At 40.6% G+C, this 19,628-nt stretch overlaps 1 protein-coding gene across 10 annotated transcripts in view; it reads right to left on the reverse strand.

Moving 5' to 3' along the window:
- Nucleotides 1–19,628, reverse strand: part of SNX13 (sorting nexin 13) — a 148,930-nt gene that overhangs the window by 120,064 nt on the left and 9,238 nt on the right. For 8 of the 10 annotated variants that reach the window (XR_003092908.1, XR_003092909.1, XM_025198237.1 and 5 more), the window contains exons 2-6: nucleotides 17,228–17,330; nucleotides 10,307–10,396; nucleotides 8,152–8,273; nucleotides 475–596; nucleotides 178–279 (exon numbers count right to left, since the gene is read on the reverse strand). Coding sequence is in view for 8 of the 10 variants with exons in the window: in XM_025198237.1 (XP_025054022.1) it covers nucleotides 178–279; nucleotides 475–596; nucleotides 8,152–8,273; nucleotides 10,307–10,384 (424 nt within the window). In the remaining 2 variants the exon portion in view is untranslated. The remainder of the gene's footprint in view (nucleotides 1–177; nucleotides 280–474; nucleotides 597–8,151; nucleotides 8,274–10,306; nucleotides 10,397–17,227; nucleotides 17,331–19,628) is intronic. The other 2 variants (XM_025198240.1, XM_025198241.1) reach the window with 1 other exon arrangement.

Consider the following 19,628-nt stretch of genomic DNA (forward strand, 5'->3'; position numbering starts at 1 on the left):
GCACAACTGCTACTAAAAATATATTAATATACACCAAATGAATGAAATATCAAAGGACACTTGTTTGTAATAAAGTTACAAAAACTTAGCTTGGCATAGCTTCCATTTTAGTAATGGATGTAATATTTCTTACAGTTTCCTGTAACACAACCCTCAAAAAAAAAAATTAAGAGAAACCTTCTTCATCTTTGGGAGAACTGCAGACTAAGTCACGACAGACATCCTTTTCCATTTCAACTTCAACCTCAAAGAACGTATCTACAAGTTCTTCTGCTGTATCTTCACAAAAGAAATTAGAAAATGCTTGTTTAGAAAACAAATTTTATTTTTTATTTTTTTTATTTATATATATATATATATATATATATGAATGAAAGCCTTTTCTAAATCAAAAGTAACCAAATAAAAACACAAAAAAATTAAGTGTAGAATGTAACAATTTATACTTAATTATTTTTATACAATGACATTTACCTTTCATCTGATCATCTTTTTCCATTATTCTTTGCTGAGCTTTTCTGAATACTCGCAGATGAGTGCCAAAATCATCAACTAGCCGTGTAGTGAAATAACTCTGCCAGTTTATTTCTTTTGACCTTTCAGAAAAAAAGACTACATATCAACTAAATAATTTAGGTGGAATAAAGCTCTATCTTGTAATGCCAATATGAACAACTGCTACTTGAAAACAAAAGAATTAAAAACTTGCACATTTTCAAAAGCCAGCAGATTTACTGGGTTTACTGTTACAGTCCTACTTTCAGCCCCATAACTACACATGGGAGGACATCTGTGTTTAAGATTTTGTTGTTGCTGTCACAGCAATGAAGAGGCTCTTCCCGTTTCTTTGGTTTTGCTTTGCATGCATATATGCACACTTAAAGTGTGCATAACAGCTACATGCAAATTCAATATTATATTGTATGTATGCGCATATATATTAACAAGCAATAGCTTTAAAAAACATGAATTTAGAGGCAGCTAGCTAGTAATAATCACAAGTTTACTAAAAAGATTTGCACTATACATTTTGAACAACATCAAATGTTTTAACACATTCATGTAGTGGCACTTCATTAATGTACCAAAAACTACACCTAAACTGTGTTCTGCACTATAGTTTTCCAAGCAACAGTTAATGGCTTCAGTAAAAAACACAGAAACTAACCTATCACAAGTTCTCTGTGCCAAAAATACCCTTGCCTGAATTCTCTCAAATGAAAGAGCAAACTACTCTGGAACCCACTCTGCCAAATTCTACAATACTACAAAGAAAAATTTATTTTCTATATAACTAATCCCCCAAAGCAGATGCAAAGAACTTTACAAGATTAAAGTCAATATCAGAAAGAAGGCAGAACAGTAAAAAGCAGAAGATATTCTGGTCATGAAGTTAAAAAGTTACCAAAGCTATTTATAGTTCAGTAGCTGGACTCCTTCATCCACAGTACTTGATAAATCAAACACTAGGTGGCAGCCTTACATAATTCCATTAATGAGCATCTTTTAAAAAGAAAACTTTAAAATCATGCGTTATATATTCATTCTCCTTTTAGCATGCCTCGGTTACACTGTAGGCTGGTAAAAGAGAGCTAATTCCACCTAGCTGTGCCAGCTGTAGACCCAGCTATTAAATCATTTTAAGAACTGAGCAGTAGGACTGTGTGAAGCTTAAAAAAAAATAAATAAATAAAAATTGCCGATTCGATTCGGCAGAGATTTGGCCCAATTCGGTGGCTGAATCGAATCGGGAAACCCTTTAAAATCGATTTTGAGATTCGATGATTTCGGCCACAGACACAGCTTTAAATGTTTTGTTCTACATACCTCAAAAGGTACCAGGTGTTTCATGAATACTGAGACGCTGGTGTGGATGGTACATCCAACAGGAGCACACAGGGTGCCCCACCTCCACCTCCCCATCCTCCTATGGGATGCTCCATCCACTCTACCATCGCAGCATTCACAAGCTGTGCCTGGTACCTCAAGTTATGTAGAAAAAACATTTAAAGCTGTCTATGGCCGAATCACTGATTCTCTGAATCAGCATTGAATCTTGAGATTCGGCTGAAACGAAATTGGGACAGTGATCCGAATCAACGAATCAAATCACTGTTCCCAATTCGGGCCAAATCTGAATAGAATACGGCCCATTTTACACAGCCCTACTAAGCAGTATGCAGTCAGCCTATTGATCCTGCTTGTAAAACCAAAAATCACTGAAGTTTATTCACAAACCAGTAATTGGAAGTGAGCATCCAGGGTACCTACTGGTGGTCATACAGCATTATTTCCTATGGTAAGCTGTCTAGGGTTTTGCTTAGTTTAGTCTTAAGAATCACAAGCGATGGTGCTTCCAAGCCATTTCCACTATTCCACAGCCTAGGATTTCAACAGCAAGGTATTTTCCCTGATACTAAGCTCCCCTGTTACATATCCTGGATCACCCAAGTTACATCCTGTAGTTCTACCTGCTATTTTTTTGCTTCATCACTAGCCATTACATGTGACAGATTGTAAAATTGATTCAAACTGAGTTGAGGAAAGTTTGGTAACTAATTTCACTGCTATTTGTTTATACTACTGCTACTTAAGGCTATTACAACTTCTGGTTCTCTTTCTGGTAACATTATGGCTAGAACTGAAATACTCCAAGTTCAAGCAACAGAACACCACCAACATCTTCTCCGGCCCATAACAAGCTGCCTAAAATTACATAGGCCATACCCTGAAATATAACTACCAACAGTGTAGCCCCACTGAATCAGTGCAAAAAGGAACTTGTAAAGTATAAGCATGGAGGATAAAGCTGTTTCTTTTAAGAGAAGCCAACTGTCTCAACACTAGGAGTCTATATCAGTGTAGTTCCAGTTTCATCAGTAGATTCCCCCAGTTAAAACTTACTCACAAAATTTAGATCAGCTCCTTCATCACCAGAGATTTAAGAAGATAATGGCCTGCAACAAGAGTCTTCCTATGCAGAGCTTCATTTTGAGTACATATGACTTGCAACATTCAAGTTCAGACCTTTTTCCCCTTAGTAGTAAAGTTTGCATAGCCAGTCTCTCCCTGTGTTGTGCTAAAGGACTATTTCTTCCAAGCCAAAAATCTCAAATGGCATGAGACTCCCAAGCAAGAAAGGATGGGAGGCAAGGATGCAGATGTACATATGGACAGTGTTCTTTGAGCAGCTATCCATATATGTATTCTCAATATAGGAGGATTCAAACTAGTGCCTCTATACCTGGAATTAAGCTTTTGAGATTTCTTGGCAACATGAACTGGAAGACCACTTATGCAACTATAATGTTTGGAGACATCGATGAAGTTCCAAGTGACCACCCTGCTGATACAGATTCAGAGAAACTGCACAAGCAAGATACGGTGGAATGTGCTTTGGCTACAGCAGGCAGTTCCACCTTGGAAGCTTCAGTGATATCCTCACAGAGATGTGACATCCAAGAATGCAGTGAGCAATGTAAAGAACAAGAGAGATTCCACACTGGGTCAGGCCAATAATCTCTAGCCTAGTACCTGTCAACAGTAACAGCAAGTAGCAGATGATTTAGTGGGAAAGTATATGTACAGAGTAAGTCTAGTGTAATCCATCCCATCATATCCTCCCTCATAAAAAACCATCATTGGTTTAGGGATGTCAGGGAACATCCTTGACTGTTCTATTTAATAGCTCCCAATGGACCTGAACTCTATAACCAGAGATTAGACTAAGTTTATGTACCATTAAGAATATAAACAAGGAAGGCCTCCTTTTGGGCATTCTTGGGAACTGACCTTAGAGCTATAGTTCAAAGACACTACCAGAACTGAGGCTGAGATCAGTCTTACTAACAAACTGCTACTGCACAATATGTAGCACCAGCTACATGTCCCTGTTCAGGTGTTGATCATGTGAATTAGCCATGAGAAAGAATTCTCGTACTCTTCCATAGCTGTAAATGATCTGCATATGGAACACTTCCCAGGACTTGAGACAATACAGTTATCAGTTTCACCTACAGGTGAAACCACCATAGCGCCAGAGATTTGCAAAAATCAAATCCCATTGCTGATGAAGCAACTGCCCCTCCTCTCCCCCCCCCCCCCCCCCCCTCCCCCCCCAAGGGTCACAGCGGACAGCAAAAGTAAATCTGAAAGACAAGAGACAAATAAAAGGGGCTAGAAGCTCTACATACTTCAACTACACTGCAGGCTCCAAGATCATAAGCCACAGTGTTTTCTGTCAAACCAATGACACTAAAACCAGTTTCATAGTTGGTAGGGTCAGAAGGGACCTGAGCAGATCATCAAGTCTGACCCCCTGCCGCGGCAGGAAAGAAGTCTGGGGTCAAACGACCCTGGCTAGATGATTATCTAGCCTCCTTTTGAAGACCCCCAGGGTAGGAGCACCACTTCCCTTAGAAGTTGGTTCCAGATCCTAGCCGCCCCGACTGTGAAGTAGTGCCTCCTGATATCTAGCCTGAATCTACTCTCCATCAACTTATGGCCATTATCCCTTGTTACTCCCGGTAGTGCTCGGGGGAACAGGGACTCTCCCACTGCCTGCTGGTCCCCCTTGGCCAGTTTATAGATGGCTACCAGATCCCCCCTCAGCCTTCTCTTGTGGAGGCTGAACAGGTTCAGGTCCTGTAGCCCTCATAGGACCTGCCTTACTGACCCCTGATCATGTGAGTGGCCCTCCTCTGGACCTTCTCGATGCTGTCCACATCCCTCCTGAAGTGTGACGCCCAGAACTGGATGCAGTACTCCAGCTGTGCCCTGACCAGTGTCACAGAGGGGGAGGATCACCTCCTTGGACCTACTTGTGATGCATCAGTGGATGCATGACAAGGTGCAGGTAGCTTTCCTGACCACGTCCTCACATTGGCGGCCTTATGAGTACTGAACCAATTGAAGAGCACATTACCCTTTAACCTGCAAGCATAAGGGGAAGGAAAGGGTATGGCATGTCCTTTGGGTTCTCATACAGAAAAAGGTTTCCAAGCTTCAGCACTGTTGCATATGCACACACACAACAAGGATGTACATACAGATATCTGAAGGAGAATGTGATGAAACAAAGTAGAGACCTTATAAAATATTTTGGCCTAGTTTTGGTTGTGAAATGCCTGCCCAAACAGACAGATCTTGCAGTGCTTCTGAAAGATGTCCAGGCTTGTTGTGCTCTGGCAGGCCTTGGGATGGAGGAAATTCCAGATCTGAAAAATGACTGCTAAGAACAACCTCCCATGCATTTTTCACCAAGCAGACTTGGCACAGTGATGGTATCTGAAGGAGGTTGGTTGTTTTGGCCAACCTTGAGGATGGTGGCAAGACAAAAAATAAGATGGTTCCTTAGGTATGTAGCTCCCAGGCCACTTACAGCTTTATAGGTCAAAACTGAATTGCTCATGGAAAGCTACTGGAAGCCAGTGCATTCTCTGGAGAACTGGAGTTGCATGTTTCTGGTGACTCTCACCCATCAGAATGTGGGTTGCTGTGTCCTGCACCAGCTGCAGCCTCCAGATAGTTTACAAAAGGCAGCCAGCCCCACATATAGCACATTGTAGTAGTTCAGCTTTGAGATAACAAAGGTATGAATCACGGTGGCCAGATGAGAAAAGGCCTGAGCCTTCTCACCAAATGGCATTAGAAAGCACTTCTAGCCACAGCTAGTACCTGAAGCTCCAGATGAAGCAGGATCAAGAGGTACTCCAAGGCTGCAAACCTGAGTGACAAGGAGAGTCTGAACCCTAAACGATAGATGTCCCAGCCCTGTCCCCACCCCCACCAAGTCAGATGGTCTGCCTATGACTGTCGCCTCTGTCTTGTCTGGATTCAGTTTCAGTTGGTATACCCACCTCCCACTCCCAACTGCAGGCACTGGGAAAGAACTGAACCTAGCTCTACAGTCTCAGAAGACAAGAGGTAGAGATTGGCATCATCAACATACTGATGGCCTCTCAGTTAAAATTTCTATACAAATTTCACACAAATGGCCTCCTATACACATTGAACAGAAGGGGAAATGAGATGAAGCCCTGGGGGACAATACAGGAAAGGCCCCAGGTGGATGACTAGCACTTGCCTATCACAGCTATCTGGGACCTACCTGCTAGGAAAAAGCAAGACCAATTTAGAGCTGACCCATGAATACCTACCAGGTCATGTAAATGTTATAAGCACCTCAAGCTGCAGAAAGACTGACTAAGATTAGCAGAGCAAAATTTCCCGTGTCAATTTTTAGGTAAAGAGCATCAACCACAGCCACAAGCACAGTCTTTGCCATCTCCTGAAAGAAGCCCAGGACTGACAACAGTCTAGGAAACAGATGGCATCCAGATGTGCCTGGAGTGGTGTGATAATGACCCTCCCGACAGAAGTGGGAGACAGGGAAATAACTATATGGAAAGTCAAAGCACCGGCTTCTTGAAAAGGAGTCAGTGACATTTTACCCTGCCATCCCCAAGAGAAGCATTGACAACTCCTGCCAGCAGTGGCCCCAGGCTCCCCCAACTGACTTTTACAAGCCAGAACAGGTATAGGTCCATTTTACAGTTGGTTGCTTTCATCCCTCCAAGCACCGTGGGTGATTTTTTTTTTTTTTTTTTTTTAACTAAGACAATCCATGTAAACTGGACAAGACAGATTATTCAACCCCAAACTCTGACTCTAACAACAGTGGTGGTTCCCAAGCTATGCTACATGGGACAAATTTTGCCTGCAAAGTAAATGGCAGATGAGACGGGGAAAAAAATCCCAGTGTTTATGCACTTATGAATATAGTAGGGCTGTGCAAAACGGGTCCTATTCGATTCAGATTCGGCCCAAATCAGAGATAGCGATTCAATCCATTGATTCTGATCACTGTCCCCAATTCAATTCAGCTGAATTCAAATCTGACAATGGGATGCCGATTCAGCAAACCAGCGATTTGGGCACAGGCAAAGCTTTAAAAGTTTTTTCTACATACTTCAAGGTAGCAATGTGGCTGTGATCGCTGCAGTGCTGGGGCAGATGCAGCATCCCACAGCAGCACAGGAGGCTCTCCAGCATGCTTGGCAGCAAACCCAGGTCTGCCAGGGAGCATGCTGGGGGGCCCCTTGGCACCCCACCCCAACCCAGCGATTGGCCACAGGGGGACCCTGGGTGCCCCCCCCAAACCCATAAGGCACCAGTCGCCAAGCCGGGGGGGGGCATAGGGGTCCCAGTAGGCCAGCAAGTGGACTGGAAGTGCTTCTGGTCCACTTCTGAGTACACTAGGAAGCCCCCTGCCGCATCCAACAGAAGCACATCTGCCCCAGCACTGCAGGGTTCAGTGCCCCTGCTACCTAGAGGTAGGTAGAAAAATCATTTAAAGCAAGTCGATTCCGACAGAGACAGGAGAGATTAAAGGGTCCTCCAATTCGATTCAGATTCGGAGATTTGGCCACCGAATCAGGCCAAATTGAATCACAGACCAAAGCTTTGCACAGCCCTAATATATAATTTAGTCAATTTCATCCTTTTGTCCATATAATAGATGTTTTATTTGTTAGTATATGTTTCTCAATGCAGTGAGAAAATATCTTTAAAAACACCGTGCTCGACTGAAAGCGGGTAAAAGGTACAATCTTTACAAATGTGACCAAACAGAATTTCAAAATAAGCCTCAGGTCAAAATGCATGCCATTTCCTCTTTGACACTGATGTTTTACTTGCCTGAAAAACACTGCACTGCTTGTACATATTGAAGAGAACAACTATGTGCAGAACACCAAGTCATAAGCCATAAACAGCTCCCTTTATTGCAAAAATCTCTTATCCAAATACTCCAACTGTGTTTTTGACAGACTTTCTTTTGGACACACATCCTGTTACCAAAACAATATTTTTTATATACAAATACGGTTCTCTCACTGGTGAAATAATCTAGTTTTTCATTAGAAATGTTTGTCAGGAAACATCATCTCACCAATTTAAGTCACAGGATGGACAAGATTTGCAGCTGTCTTGTGCTTATTTGAAGAGACAATGAATCATTTCACAATAGTTTTATTTTTAAGCTATACAGCATAGCAGCTAAAATATTTGCACATGTACTTTTTAATGACTCAGCAATCCAAGAAAGATTTCTGCATTTGTCAAGTTGATTTAAATATAAATACATCTTACCTGGTAGAAAACTGAATGAGTGCATTTTGAAGAGCCTGCCTGATTTCAAGAAGAAAGGATTCATTATCACTTAATGTATAATACCAATACTGGACATAGTCCCTCAGGGAAAATTGGATTACCTATAGAGAGACAAAAACAAAGAAAGAAAGAAAAAGCTTGTTTGTGCTTAGAGATGCAACAAGTGACTCAAAATTCACATAAAACAATGCCTTCATTTGTTAAATTATGGTAATTGACATGGTGAGGTTTTACATCTGTACTGCAGTTCATGTTTACCTTAGTAATTGTACAGAGATCAGCAGTCACCCTATTACTAAACTGAGAATGTATTTTATGTGGAAGATGCAGTTTATAAATATTCTGACATCCTTTGGCTTTTTCTAGTTACTACCAAAAGGAGAAGGTCTCAGATTATGCACATTTTCTTACAGTGTCACAATAATTTCTGTAGTTTCAGAAGGCTCAAAAACAGTGAACCAGCTATCATACTGTTTGACTAAAGGAATGAGAGGCAGAAAAGCTACACAAAAGGTCTTAGCAATTCTTTGGGACTATGTATCAATTCTTCCCAAAAAGGTGCCTGAGCCAGGGCCATGCCAAGACAGCAGTTCTTCTGCCTAGCTAGACAGGAATACTACAGACTGTTGGGCAGAGCTTTGGCTCTGGCATAAGAGTCCTGAACCCCTAAAAATCAGGGTTGTAGAAGAGAAAGACTCATTCCACCTGCAAATTCTAGTTTGTTCCCTACATAATTCCCATATTCTATGGGAAGGATGCAAAGGACAAATACACACACAAGCAGCAGAAGTAGAAACTGGATACAAAACATTAAAAAGCAGCAGCAACATATTTGGAAAATGAGTACCTCCTTCCAGTATCAAGAAAGTTTTGGAGATAGGGTCTGACAGGTAAAGTGGAAGGCAGATAAAGAATCAAGGAAATCTAAGGCCACCAAAATGAAATATAGAAGGCAACTCCAGAATCTTCTGGAAAGGATGTAAAGTTAGAAGGACTGATAACTGCATGGTTAGCATAAGAGACACAGGGTAATAATTTTAACCGGGGCTAAAAAAAACAAAACAAACAAACAAAAAAAATCAGTTTAGTACAAATTACTGTGCTTCAATTTAAGAGTGAAAAATCCTAATTAAGCATTTTTCTGTGTTAATATTAAAGCACAGAATCTTTTGAATAGCTCAAACTATGCATATATAAGTACCTGTCAATATGAACTTGGAAAGGACCCACTCTTTCATAAGTTATTTTCAAAAATATACCTCCTGAAAATGAAATTAAATTGTCTCTGTACAAGGTGTGCCTGAAGTTTAACCTTAGCATTTTTGCATCTTAAAAAAAAAAAAAAAAAAAAGCATTTGGGCTTACAGCCAAGGATCTTCAATTCAGAACAATTTAATACAATGAAGAAAGGCTAGCCCATACTATTGAAGGTTTTTTTTAATTCACTTGCTACTGGCAACAAGGGGCATCAAGCAGTCTTTGGGAACATAAAACTCAGCGAAACATTAAGTGTAGTTTGTTACATAGGAGCTTGGGTGTTAAACAGTGGTTTCTCATCTTCATCTATTCAGTAGAGAAAAACATATGGAGACTGAATTATTTTCAACCTAGATGTAGCCTTCTATCTTTTGATAAAGATAAGCAATCATGTCAAGGTAGGAATGCCTACTTTGTCAGTACTCAAGCACCTTAATCAAGTTCCATTCACACTTGCAGATGGTACATAGTAATCACATGCCACTGTGCTGACAGTAGCCATTATTCAACCATTAAAAAAAAAAATAAAATAAAATAAAAAGAGAAGTTAAAGTAACATTAAGAGTTTATTACAAGCCGCCCCTACAATTTAGGGTGAAATTCAGTTTTCCATATAGAAAGTCTCTGATTTAACAGAAGTAATTTCTAAGCTATGAAGTGAAGGGTATTCAGGTTAGAGTTATTTAGAGCAGTCTTCAAGGGCATACAAGGTTATGAAGTTAGTATTTAAGTAATAAATCAATTACAGCAGTTCATTTATTTTATAGAACATGCAAGTGAAGTCTGTCATGAAGAACATGAGACAAATACCTGAAACAAAAAACAACAAAAACCACATAAATAAAAATTCAAATATTCCATATTAAAAAAAACTCACTTGCTGCAAAGGTTCATCAATTATATTGGCACCCGTCAGTCTTCTGTCAATCTTAATAGGCCTGGATTCACATTTCATTTCTTCTATGCACTTAAAATAGATTATACAAACTTTACTACAATATTTTTATTCATATTGAAAAAAATCCAAGTCTACTGCTAATAGTATACAAATACTTAGTGTAGAATCTGTAATACAGCATTCTGCATAACTGCTACCTATCCAATATATAAAAAGCCCAACTTTTTCCTATTGCAGTATACATACACACCCAACCCCCCCCACACATACTCAATCAGCACATGGAACAAGAGACTAGTGTTGCAGAACAATTGTCCATTGGGGAGGAAAAAAAAAAAACAAACACACCAAAAGGTTCCTCTTAAATGCCATAATAGTAAAAAGGGAGAAAAAAGGCCATGATTAAGACACCTGAAGATAACTAATCTTTAAATAGCAATTTGAGCTTTTGTTTTCATAGCTTGGTACCAAGAGAACATGCAGTTCATGTATTTACAGAACAATGGCTTTGATACAATATTCCTAACACCATATGATCCCAAGACCATCTTCAATAAAAGATCAATTTATCACCTCTACAAAAAATGACCTCCATGAAAAAAAAATGCTGTTCCAGTAATTTTAAGAGCATCTTACAGAATAGTTACTCAAATATTCAGCATTAATACAAAAAATAAAAGCATAAATTAAATCCAAAATGTATACCATTAATATAAATTAAGACTTACAATACATCATAATACCACTTTATACATTCACTAGATAGAACAGCATTGCCTTGGTTTAACATCAAGAGTGGGCTTAAAAAAAAAAGTGTTCTGCCTTTAACAGACATAACACACAAGATAAGCAAATACATGTTGCATATTAAGACTTTATAAATTGTGTAGTTTTGCTTAGCAGAAAACATACAGAAGCTCCCAGAAAGAAGACCTGCAGACACAAAATGTAGTTAGGCCCTATGAATAACCACACACTACTCCAGGGAGAGACAGAATTAAAAGTAACACAGAAAAAATGTGAAAGGGTACATTAAGATTGGGTCAACCAAGTGAGGGTGCACCAATAAGATTTATTGGGCCAATACAGATGGCCGATTAACTCTCCCCTACCTTGGGGGTCTTCAAGAGGAGACTGGACAAGCACCAAGCCCGGCCCAACCCCTCTGCCAGGAAGAGCCTGGCACCAACCCTCACCCCATACACAGATCCAGGGGGCATACACCTCCCCTGGGGGTGCAATTAGTGGAGGGAGACACCCCCCTCCCCACATCCCCTGGACAAGCCACTCAGGGCTGTCCTACACACTGCCCTGGCCATGCAGCACCTCCCCCTGGCACAGCCCCACTCCCTTCCTCCATGCCTGCCCACTGCCACGCCCCTTCTGTTGCAACAGACTTACCAGACAGACTACACTTGCCAGGGTGCTCCAGGCACATGGCTGCAATTATTTACTATAAGGACCAGGAAAAACCAATAGCTGATAACAATGATTTCTCCTTTATTGGTGCCAATCTGATAGCCAAATGATATAATCAGTGCCCCCTATTTTTAAATGATGTCTTCTATTCAAAACCTTGATTCTGTGCATGCCAATGAGGCATAAGGCAAGTAAATCACTAAAAATCACTCAATTTCAAGAAATGTAAAAAAAAAAAAAGTTTGGATCTTAATGACAGTAATAGATGATCACTCCAAACTGAGATGTAGCTTGTCTAACGACCCACAGTCATGTAAGTGAATAGGATTTCAGATAAAATTTAATTGTACTCTCAAAATATACCCAGTCAGATCTCATCCAAAAATCAGGCACTCGCATGTAGTTTACACGCACACAGAGTTCCTGCTTCTATGCAGAAGCAACCCAAGGTAGTGTTCATCAAGCTTTATTTATCCAAGTTGAAAACGTCTCAACCATGCCCTTCTCGTCTTGCTTCACAGAACAAGTAGGAAACACCCATAAATTAAAGAATTTTTACTTAAAATCTTTTACATATCTATATCCTTGTCTTTTCTAGAATTTTCCCCCTGTAAAACTTTGAATTTGGGGCTTTTCAAAATTCAGTGTGTATTATACTAGAGGTATGTCTGCATATAAATTAGTTGTAAAAACACTTGAATCTCAAACACTATTTAGTGTAGTAATTTTCCACTGGACAAGCCTATCACAACCTAGAGCCTGCTATCAGGTACATTCTGTAAGTATATTTGAGATTACATACTTTAGCAACTACGTTAGTTCTACTCTTCCCAAATTAAAGTGCTTATATATTTCATATGTGGAGCAGAACTTTTCCTTTATTCAATCCAGTGCTTGGAAAAAAAAAGTGCATTAATAAGGAACCCATTCTCTTTATAAATCTGTCCTTGAAAGAAAAGGTCACAAAATCTTAGATCAGCATTTAAGTAAACCATCAGCATTTGGTACACTCAATTCATTAAACAGATGCATGGTGTTCATTTAGATCATCGAGGCCAGGACTGTTTTAAGGAGAAATGATTTAAGTTGCGTCTTCCCTACTCTTAGAGTAAAAAAGAAAAAGGCACAGTTCACTGTTTGAAGTCAGATGCACAGACAGACAAGACCATCAAGGAATCTGTAAAGTTTTTTGATACATATCTAGGACATCTTCTAGAGAAGATGTACAGAGTTCTAACGAATTAGACTTGCACTTCAGGCCAAGATTCCCTAGGTTCAAAGAATTGTAAGGTAACACTTATGGTACAGCCAGTGACTAGCTCTTCCAGATGCTCACATAAGAAAAGTCCCCTTGGATCACACTACTGAAACTTTCCTCTAATCTCTACATTGAGAATGCAGAAAGTTGGAACTCCACAAATAGATTTTATTTTTATGAAAACATGATAGCCATGAAATAAGTGTTTTTCCACTGAACCCTGACAGTCAGAGAAGATTTCTCCCTTGTCAAACAGGGAAATGGAGGAAGCAGATGAGCTCAATTCGAAAAGTCCAAAATAGGCAGTTTAACCCAGTGATTTTCAAACAGGGTGACAAGTTCCATTTAAGGGAGCCTGTCATGGCGCGGGGTCCTGCGGGATGGCTGTGACCTCCCCAAGGCTCCCTTCCCGTGCCAAATTGGCCCCAAAGGGCACCCTCACTTCTCACCCACCACATCTTTGATGGAGAATAAATATATGGGAGGCTGCCTTATGTCCTCTTGGACACGGTTTGTTGTAATACCTGACCCCGTGGACTACCAGACCCCTTGTGGGTCTCGCTCTGCAATGGGTGCCTCAGGGGCACCCTAGCCTTATGGGCTATGTATGGCTCCAACCACCCCTTTACCATGCCTCACAGATGGAATTGACATTGTTCGGTCTGGGCCTTATTAATCTGGCCCCCTTGTCCTCTCTGGGCCCTGCACAGCCCTGGCTTGCTCTGTGCCCTCTTTGATGCTCAATGATGCCCCCTCTCCTGGGGCTGCTCACAATGCTGCCCCCTCTCTGGGGCTGGGGTCAGTGCACCCCAAATGCTGCACCCTCGCTGGCGCTGGGGTCCCCACACTGCTGTGGGTCCCCTATGAGGCCTTCTCCAACCCCTAATAGCCTCACCCAAACCACTGGTCTTTAAGCAGCAACAAAACAAGCCCCTGGGCTGTAACATAAATTAAAGTTGTCTGGCTAAACATCATTCAAGCCTACCAGGAAATACTCCATCCCTCCACAGTGTCAGATGCTGCTCCTGCAGTCAGGCTTCTCCTCTCTTCCCCAAGAGAGCTAGATCAGGTTGCCCTGTGCTTCATTTGCATAGCTGCATACATACAGATGAGGATCACAGGACTATACAATAACACTTGGTTCCAGTCAGAAGTCAGCGGGCCTGATTAGCACATGGATCCTTTGTAGGGGAGGGGGAGCATCTGAAGTACACACATACACACACCCACCCACCCACCCGCGCTGAGCTCTTAGGGAACCATGACTTGAAATGCTGCGGTCTGTTGGGGCCCAGCCCCATGAGCTATATGGCAAATCATGAGACTTTTGGCTTTGGACTAATATTAGGCAAATTGGTCCAAAAAGCACTATTTAAAAGTATGTTTATGGAGTACCTGTGCTAAATCTTGCAGCAGTTTCAAGAGGTAAAATATTTAAGTTATGGATAAACTAAAGCTGTGAGTAGCCACAGTAATCTGTCTACATGCAAATTACTTTAGGCATATATCTTTCAAAGTCAGTGTTTTCAAATTTGTCCCTTCTCTCCCCGAGTACATGGAAGTAAGAGTCTAACAGTAAGGGGGTTGTGGGGGGCGGGGAGGGGGCAGGGAAGGAGCGCACGGTTTGGATGTTACCTAATCCCCACCCCTGCCAATTTAAATTTTCCCTGCTACAGAAATGGGAAAGGGAAAAATTCAAGGAAAGCCTCCAAAAATTAGATTCTGTATTTGGAAAAATTATAACCAATTGTTACATTTTCCATATACAGCATCTAATTATTAGGGGCCATCTTATATTCAGGTAAATACAGTAGCTTATTTAGGTGTGTAAGCATCTACACATGATGATTCACAAGATACTATTTGAAATCTGATTCCAATTCAAATAGGAAAACATTCTGACCTGTTGTGGTCTTTTCAGTTCTTGGCAACATAAGAATTGCTCTATTAGTTTTTCCATAGTTTAACAAAAATATGAATCAAAGATTTAGTCTAATTAACTAGAAGTGCGAGTAGGGTCCTACCACATTCATGGTGGAAGCAAGCTACACTGTGGATCCTTTTATCTCGCATGTCCCCCCACGTACCCCACTGTCACCATTTGGTGGAGAGGCCCTGCTTGCTCCTGATTAGCAGGGAAGTGAAAACTGCAGTTTTAAATTTGGCACTGTGTGCATCTCCGCACCAGTCAGCAATAAGCAGTGGGGCCGCCAGCACCCCTCAGCCAATCAGTGGCAGGAAGACAAAAACACCAAGTTTAAAAATGCACTTTTTGCTTCTCTGTCAATCAGAAGCAAGCCGCAAATGGGTCCCCTCCATCAATCAGCGGCAGGGGGGACATGAGGGAACCTGAAAGATTAAAAGGAGCCACAGCGCAGTCCACTTCTGTCACATATCTGGTAGGGCCCTATATATGAGCTATCAAGAACCTTCCTTGCCTTTGTTGTGCTCATGGGGAGGACTGAAAAAATTTATATAGGCATCTGGACTTGCAAAAGCAATTGGTTTAAACCCAACAAGCCAGAAACACTTAGTACTCAACATGCATAGTTATACAGTGGCCACTTATTTTTTCCTTTTTGTAAATAGATTTACATTGTAGAATAGCAAGCCAGAATGTTTACAGTAAGAACAATGACAACACGCAGTAAAATTTATAATTACAAAAAGTAAGAATGATGTAGCTGTGATGGTCCAGAAAATATGCAAGGAGGCAAGGATTTCTTAGGGTGATATCTTTTATTGGATCAACTAAGTTGTTGAGATGAAGTCAGACCAGTTTTCAAAGGCAAAGCTAAGGAAGAAAGTCTTGCATTCAAAAGCTGGTCAAAAACTTTATCCCAACTATATAGTTGATCCAATAAAAGACATCACTAAGAAATCCTTGCTTCTCACATTATTAAAAAAAATGTCAGAAGGCTCATGATACAAGGATTACATAAAGTATGAGGGAATAAAATGATCAGTCAGATTTTTGTTTTGTACTTGCATGCAGTCATTGACAAACTAGAAGCTCTGTAAAATGGAACAGCTGATTGTCCTGGTGAGCCAAGAAAAGCTGAAGAGTATTCAATAATTTGCAAGCATTAGCTGGCTTGACAAATGCTTTCAACAGGATACATCAGTACCTTTTCAACCAACTAATTATCAGAAATATATTCTACTTTTTTAGTATGTGTATACAATGGAAATAAGTAATTGCACTCATATCACTGAATCTCAAAGCACTTTAAGAAATAGGTCAGTGGTCACCCTATTCTATACATAGGGAGGGGAGGGGAGGGGAGAAACCGAGTCATGGAAGAGTAAAGCAATTGGTCCAAGATAATTTAAATTAGGAAGATAAATTCGGGTCTCCCAAGTCAGGAAGGCAGGCAGGACTTTAGAACTTTTGTTGTATTTTGAAGCCAGAAACAAGGTAGTATTTATTAAAGCCTCACTACAGATGATCAAACTACATGGAAATATGAACAGTTCAAGCGGAAGAATAAGTTATGCCTGCTACCAAAACGTTACCTCTAGCATGAAAAATAAAAGTTATCCAATGATGAAGAGGGTTGAAGGGAGAGACTCCAAGACAAAACCAGATTCCTTCCTTTGGTCTGTTTAACAGAAAAGCAAGGAAGATGATCCTTCAATCGTTCAACTTTTCTTTTACTGGTTTGAGTAAGACTCCTAGTTTTACAGGCATTTCATATGCAGACTTCACCAGTTTAACTAATCATTATTTTAATAAGGAAGAATCAGGAGCAATTAATTCCTTAAATAAGGAATCAGGAAAAAAAAAACAAAACTGCGACAGTGATCTTGGGAGCAAAGCAGCAACCATCTACTTTCTGTGCTTCTGCAGACTATTCCAGAGAGAAACATTAAATGAAGCAGCAATACTTAGGAAAAAACAGGAAATGTTAAAAGGTTAAAACAGAAGTTACAGAAAGCACACAAGACATGTTCCCTATACATTATCCAGATAGACCATTAGCTTAAAGAAATATCACACTTAAAATGTAATTTTGAAAGCACAGTACAAAAAAAAGTTTGCCTCCCTATACTCTACAGAAGGAAATCCAATTCAAACTAGAAGTAGTCTGATCACCTTAAATATGGATTTACCTAAAAAACATTTCAAATGTTCAAGAGAAAAAATTTAAAAAGTTGAAAGTTATAAATTTGAAGGTTATGAAGGTTGAAAGATTCAGTACGTTTGTCTTTATACAGCTTACCTTTGAAATCCCAACAGATGTAGAAGGAAGAAAAGAGTGTTCACACTGTTCAAGGTATTTTTCCGAATTTGTTTTTCCAAATAAGAGAGTAACCACAAAACCCCTAAGGGGGGGGGGGGAGAAGAGGGAAAAAAAGGCATCATCATCTAATATACATTTTAAAATATCAGAGTTAAAAAACAAACAAACAAACAAACAAACAAACAAAAAACCCCCAACAAAACAAAAGAAACCCCACACGTTTTGTAATGCTTGTTACTGTTAACTCTTCCGGGACATGCCCTGCTTAACGGCATTAGCATACTTCGTAATAGAGGCTGAAATTTTGGTTATCTTCTGTGGGGATCAGTACTAACTCCTGTTTTACAGAGATCTCACAGGACCAGGGGCAAGAGATCCTTGACTGCAGGATCAAAACTAAAAGACAGAAATAACAATCTACATATATGCTGAACTCAATAGAGATGAACTCATTAGAAATGCACTCAAAACCCACAAGGGGCACTAGACACAAGTGTATACAAGGGAGCAATTTAAGGGAGAAAAATTCAGTGCTATAAAAGGTCTGCATAATAACAGCCAAGAAAAATAAGAATAAGATCTGGTAGCGTTGGACAGATATTGTTGCCCTGGTGGTTCAAGGTATTATGTGAAGCAAGGGTCTATATTGGGTGATATTTTGGGGCGATAACAGAGGAAGGCCTTGCATTCAAAGCTTGCTTAGCTTTATTGCAACTATGAGGTTGGCCCAAAAAAGAAATATCACCCAAAAAATCCTTGCCTATAAAAATTAACATTTAAGTTAGTTGCAACTACAAACGGGTAGTTTGTCAGTCAGACGAGAGTAAAAGAAAAGAAAAATACAAGTTAAAAAGGTTTTGGATGAAGAAGAAATGTATAAGCAAGTATTCTTACAAATCCTGTTATTCAAGAATGGATAACATGGCAGAGTTTTCTTTGCAGATTTGGTTAGTTTGTTCTGCTTTAGAAGTATTTATCAGAAATAATCATTGTAGAAGAGCAAGGCAAGCAGAAAGCTAATGTGAATAGGAGAGAGTAATTGTATTACTGAGCCACTTTAGTTACAGTAAAAATGAAAATGGGAGAATTAGTGTTTTCAAGGTGCAGTATTAGAAGTGTAAGTGCTTTGTTAGAAAAAAAATCAGATATTTTTTCCTGTTGGACAATACAAAACAACAATAACTACTATTTTTAAAAATTTTTATTTTATTTTTTACGAGACAAAACAAACAAACAAACAAAAACAAAGAATCATAGAAAATTAGGCCTGAAAGGGATCTCCAGAGGAGATTTAGTCCAACACCCTGCCCAAGTCCAAACCATCCCAAACAAAGTCTGCAAGGAAACTAGATGACACCCACACAAGCCCATCTGCAGGCTCCTATTTCACCATTTTAGGCATGTCTATACAGCAGAAGACAGCACTGTGCAGAGGTATGCCAAGGACTTTTGCAAGCACTACTTCTAGCATCCTAAGCAGTGTGGTTGCAGAGCTTAACAACCTGGATGCAATCCACAATAATTTGTCTGCACTGCTTCCACATGAGGACATACACATATATACACATGGCAACTGTGTACAACAACCTAAAAATATGACCAACCATCTACAAGCATTCCAGAAACTAAAATAATTGAAGACTGAACAAAGGTGCACAGAACAGAGTCTCTATGGGGCTCTTTAGCCTGGAAAAGCAAAGGCTCAGTGGTGATCTGATGGCCACCTATAAGTTTATCAGGGGTGACCACCAGTATTTGAGGGAACATTTGTTCACCAGAGTGCCCCAAGGGATGACAAGGTCGAACGGTTACAAACTACTGCAAGACCGTTTCAGGCTGCACATAAGGAAGAATTTCTTTACTGTCCGAGCCCCCAAGGTCTGGAACAGCCTGCCACCGGAGGCAGTTCAAGCGCCTACACTGAACACCTTCAAGAGAAAATTGGATGTTTATCTTGCTGGGATCCTATGACCCCAGCTGACTTCCTGCCCTTTGGGGGAAGGGCTGGACTTGATGATCTTCCGAGGTCCCTTCCAGCCCTAATGTCTATGAAAACGAATTATTAAACTAAACTAGCCAATTGCCCATCATGAATGATGGGATGTTTCAGGGAGCGTTTACATGGCCCTTCAGGGCCAGCCATGTACACAGTCCTGCCACCGCTGCTACCTCCTCCAGTGTGAAGGCTCCCTCCCCCATCCACCTCCTCCCACAGAGCAGCAGAATTTCCATCCACCTGAGGAAGCGGCAGCAGAAGCAGCTCCTTCCCCCCAGCCCACCCACCTCCGCCTCCTCCCACAGAGCAGCAGGGCCTCCCTCCACCTGAGGCTGCAGCAGCAGTGGCAGGGCCCCTCCCCCCCCCCCCCCCGCCCCCGCGCCG

The sequence above is a fragment of the Alligator sinensis genome, unplaced genomic scaffold, assembly GCF_000455745.1.
Source record: "Alligator sinensis unplaced genomic scaffold, ASM45574v1 scaffold123_2, whole genome shotgun sequence".
NCBI classification, from domain to species: domain Eukaryota; kingdom Metazoa; phylum Chordata; order Crocodylia; family Alligatoridae; genus Alligator; species Alligator sinensis.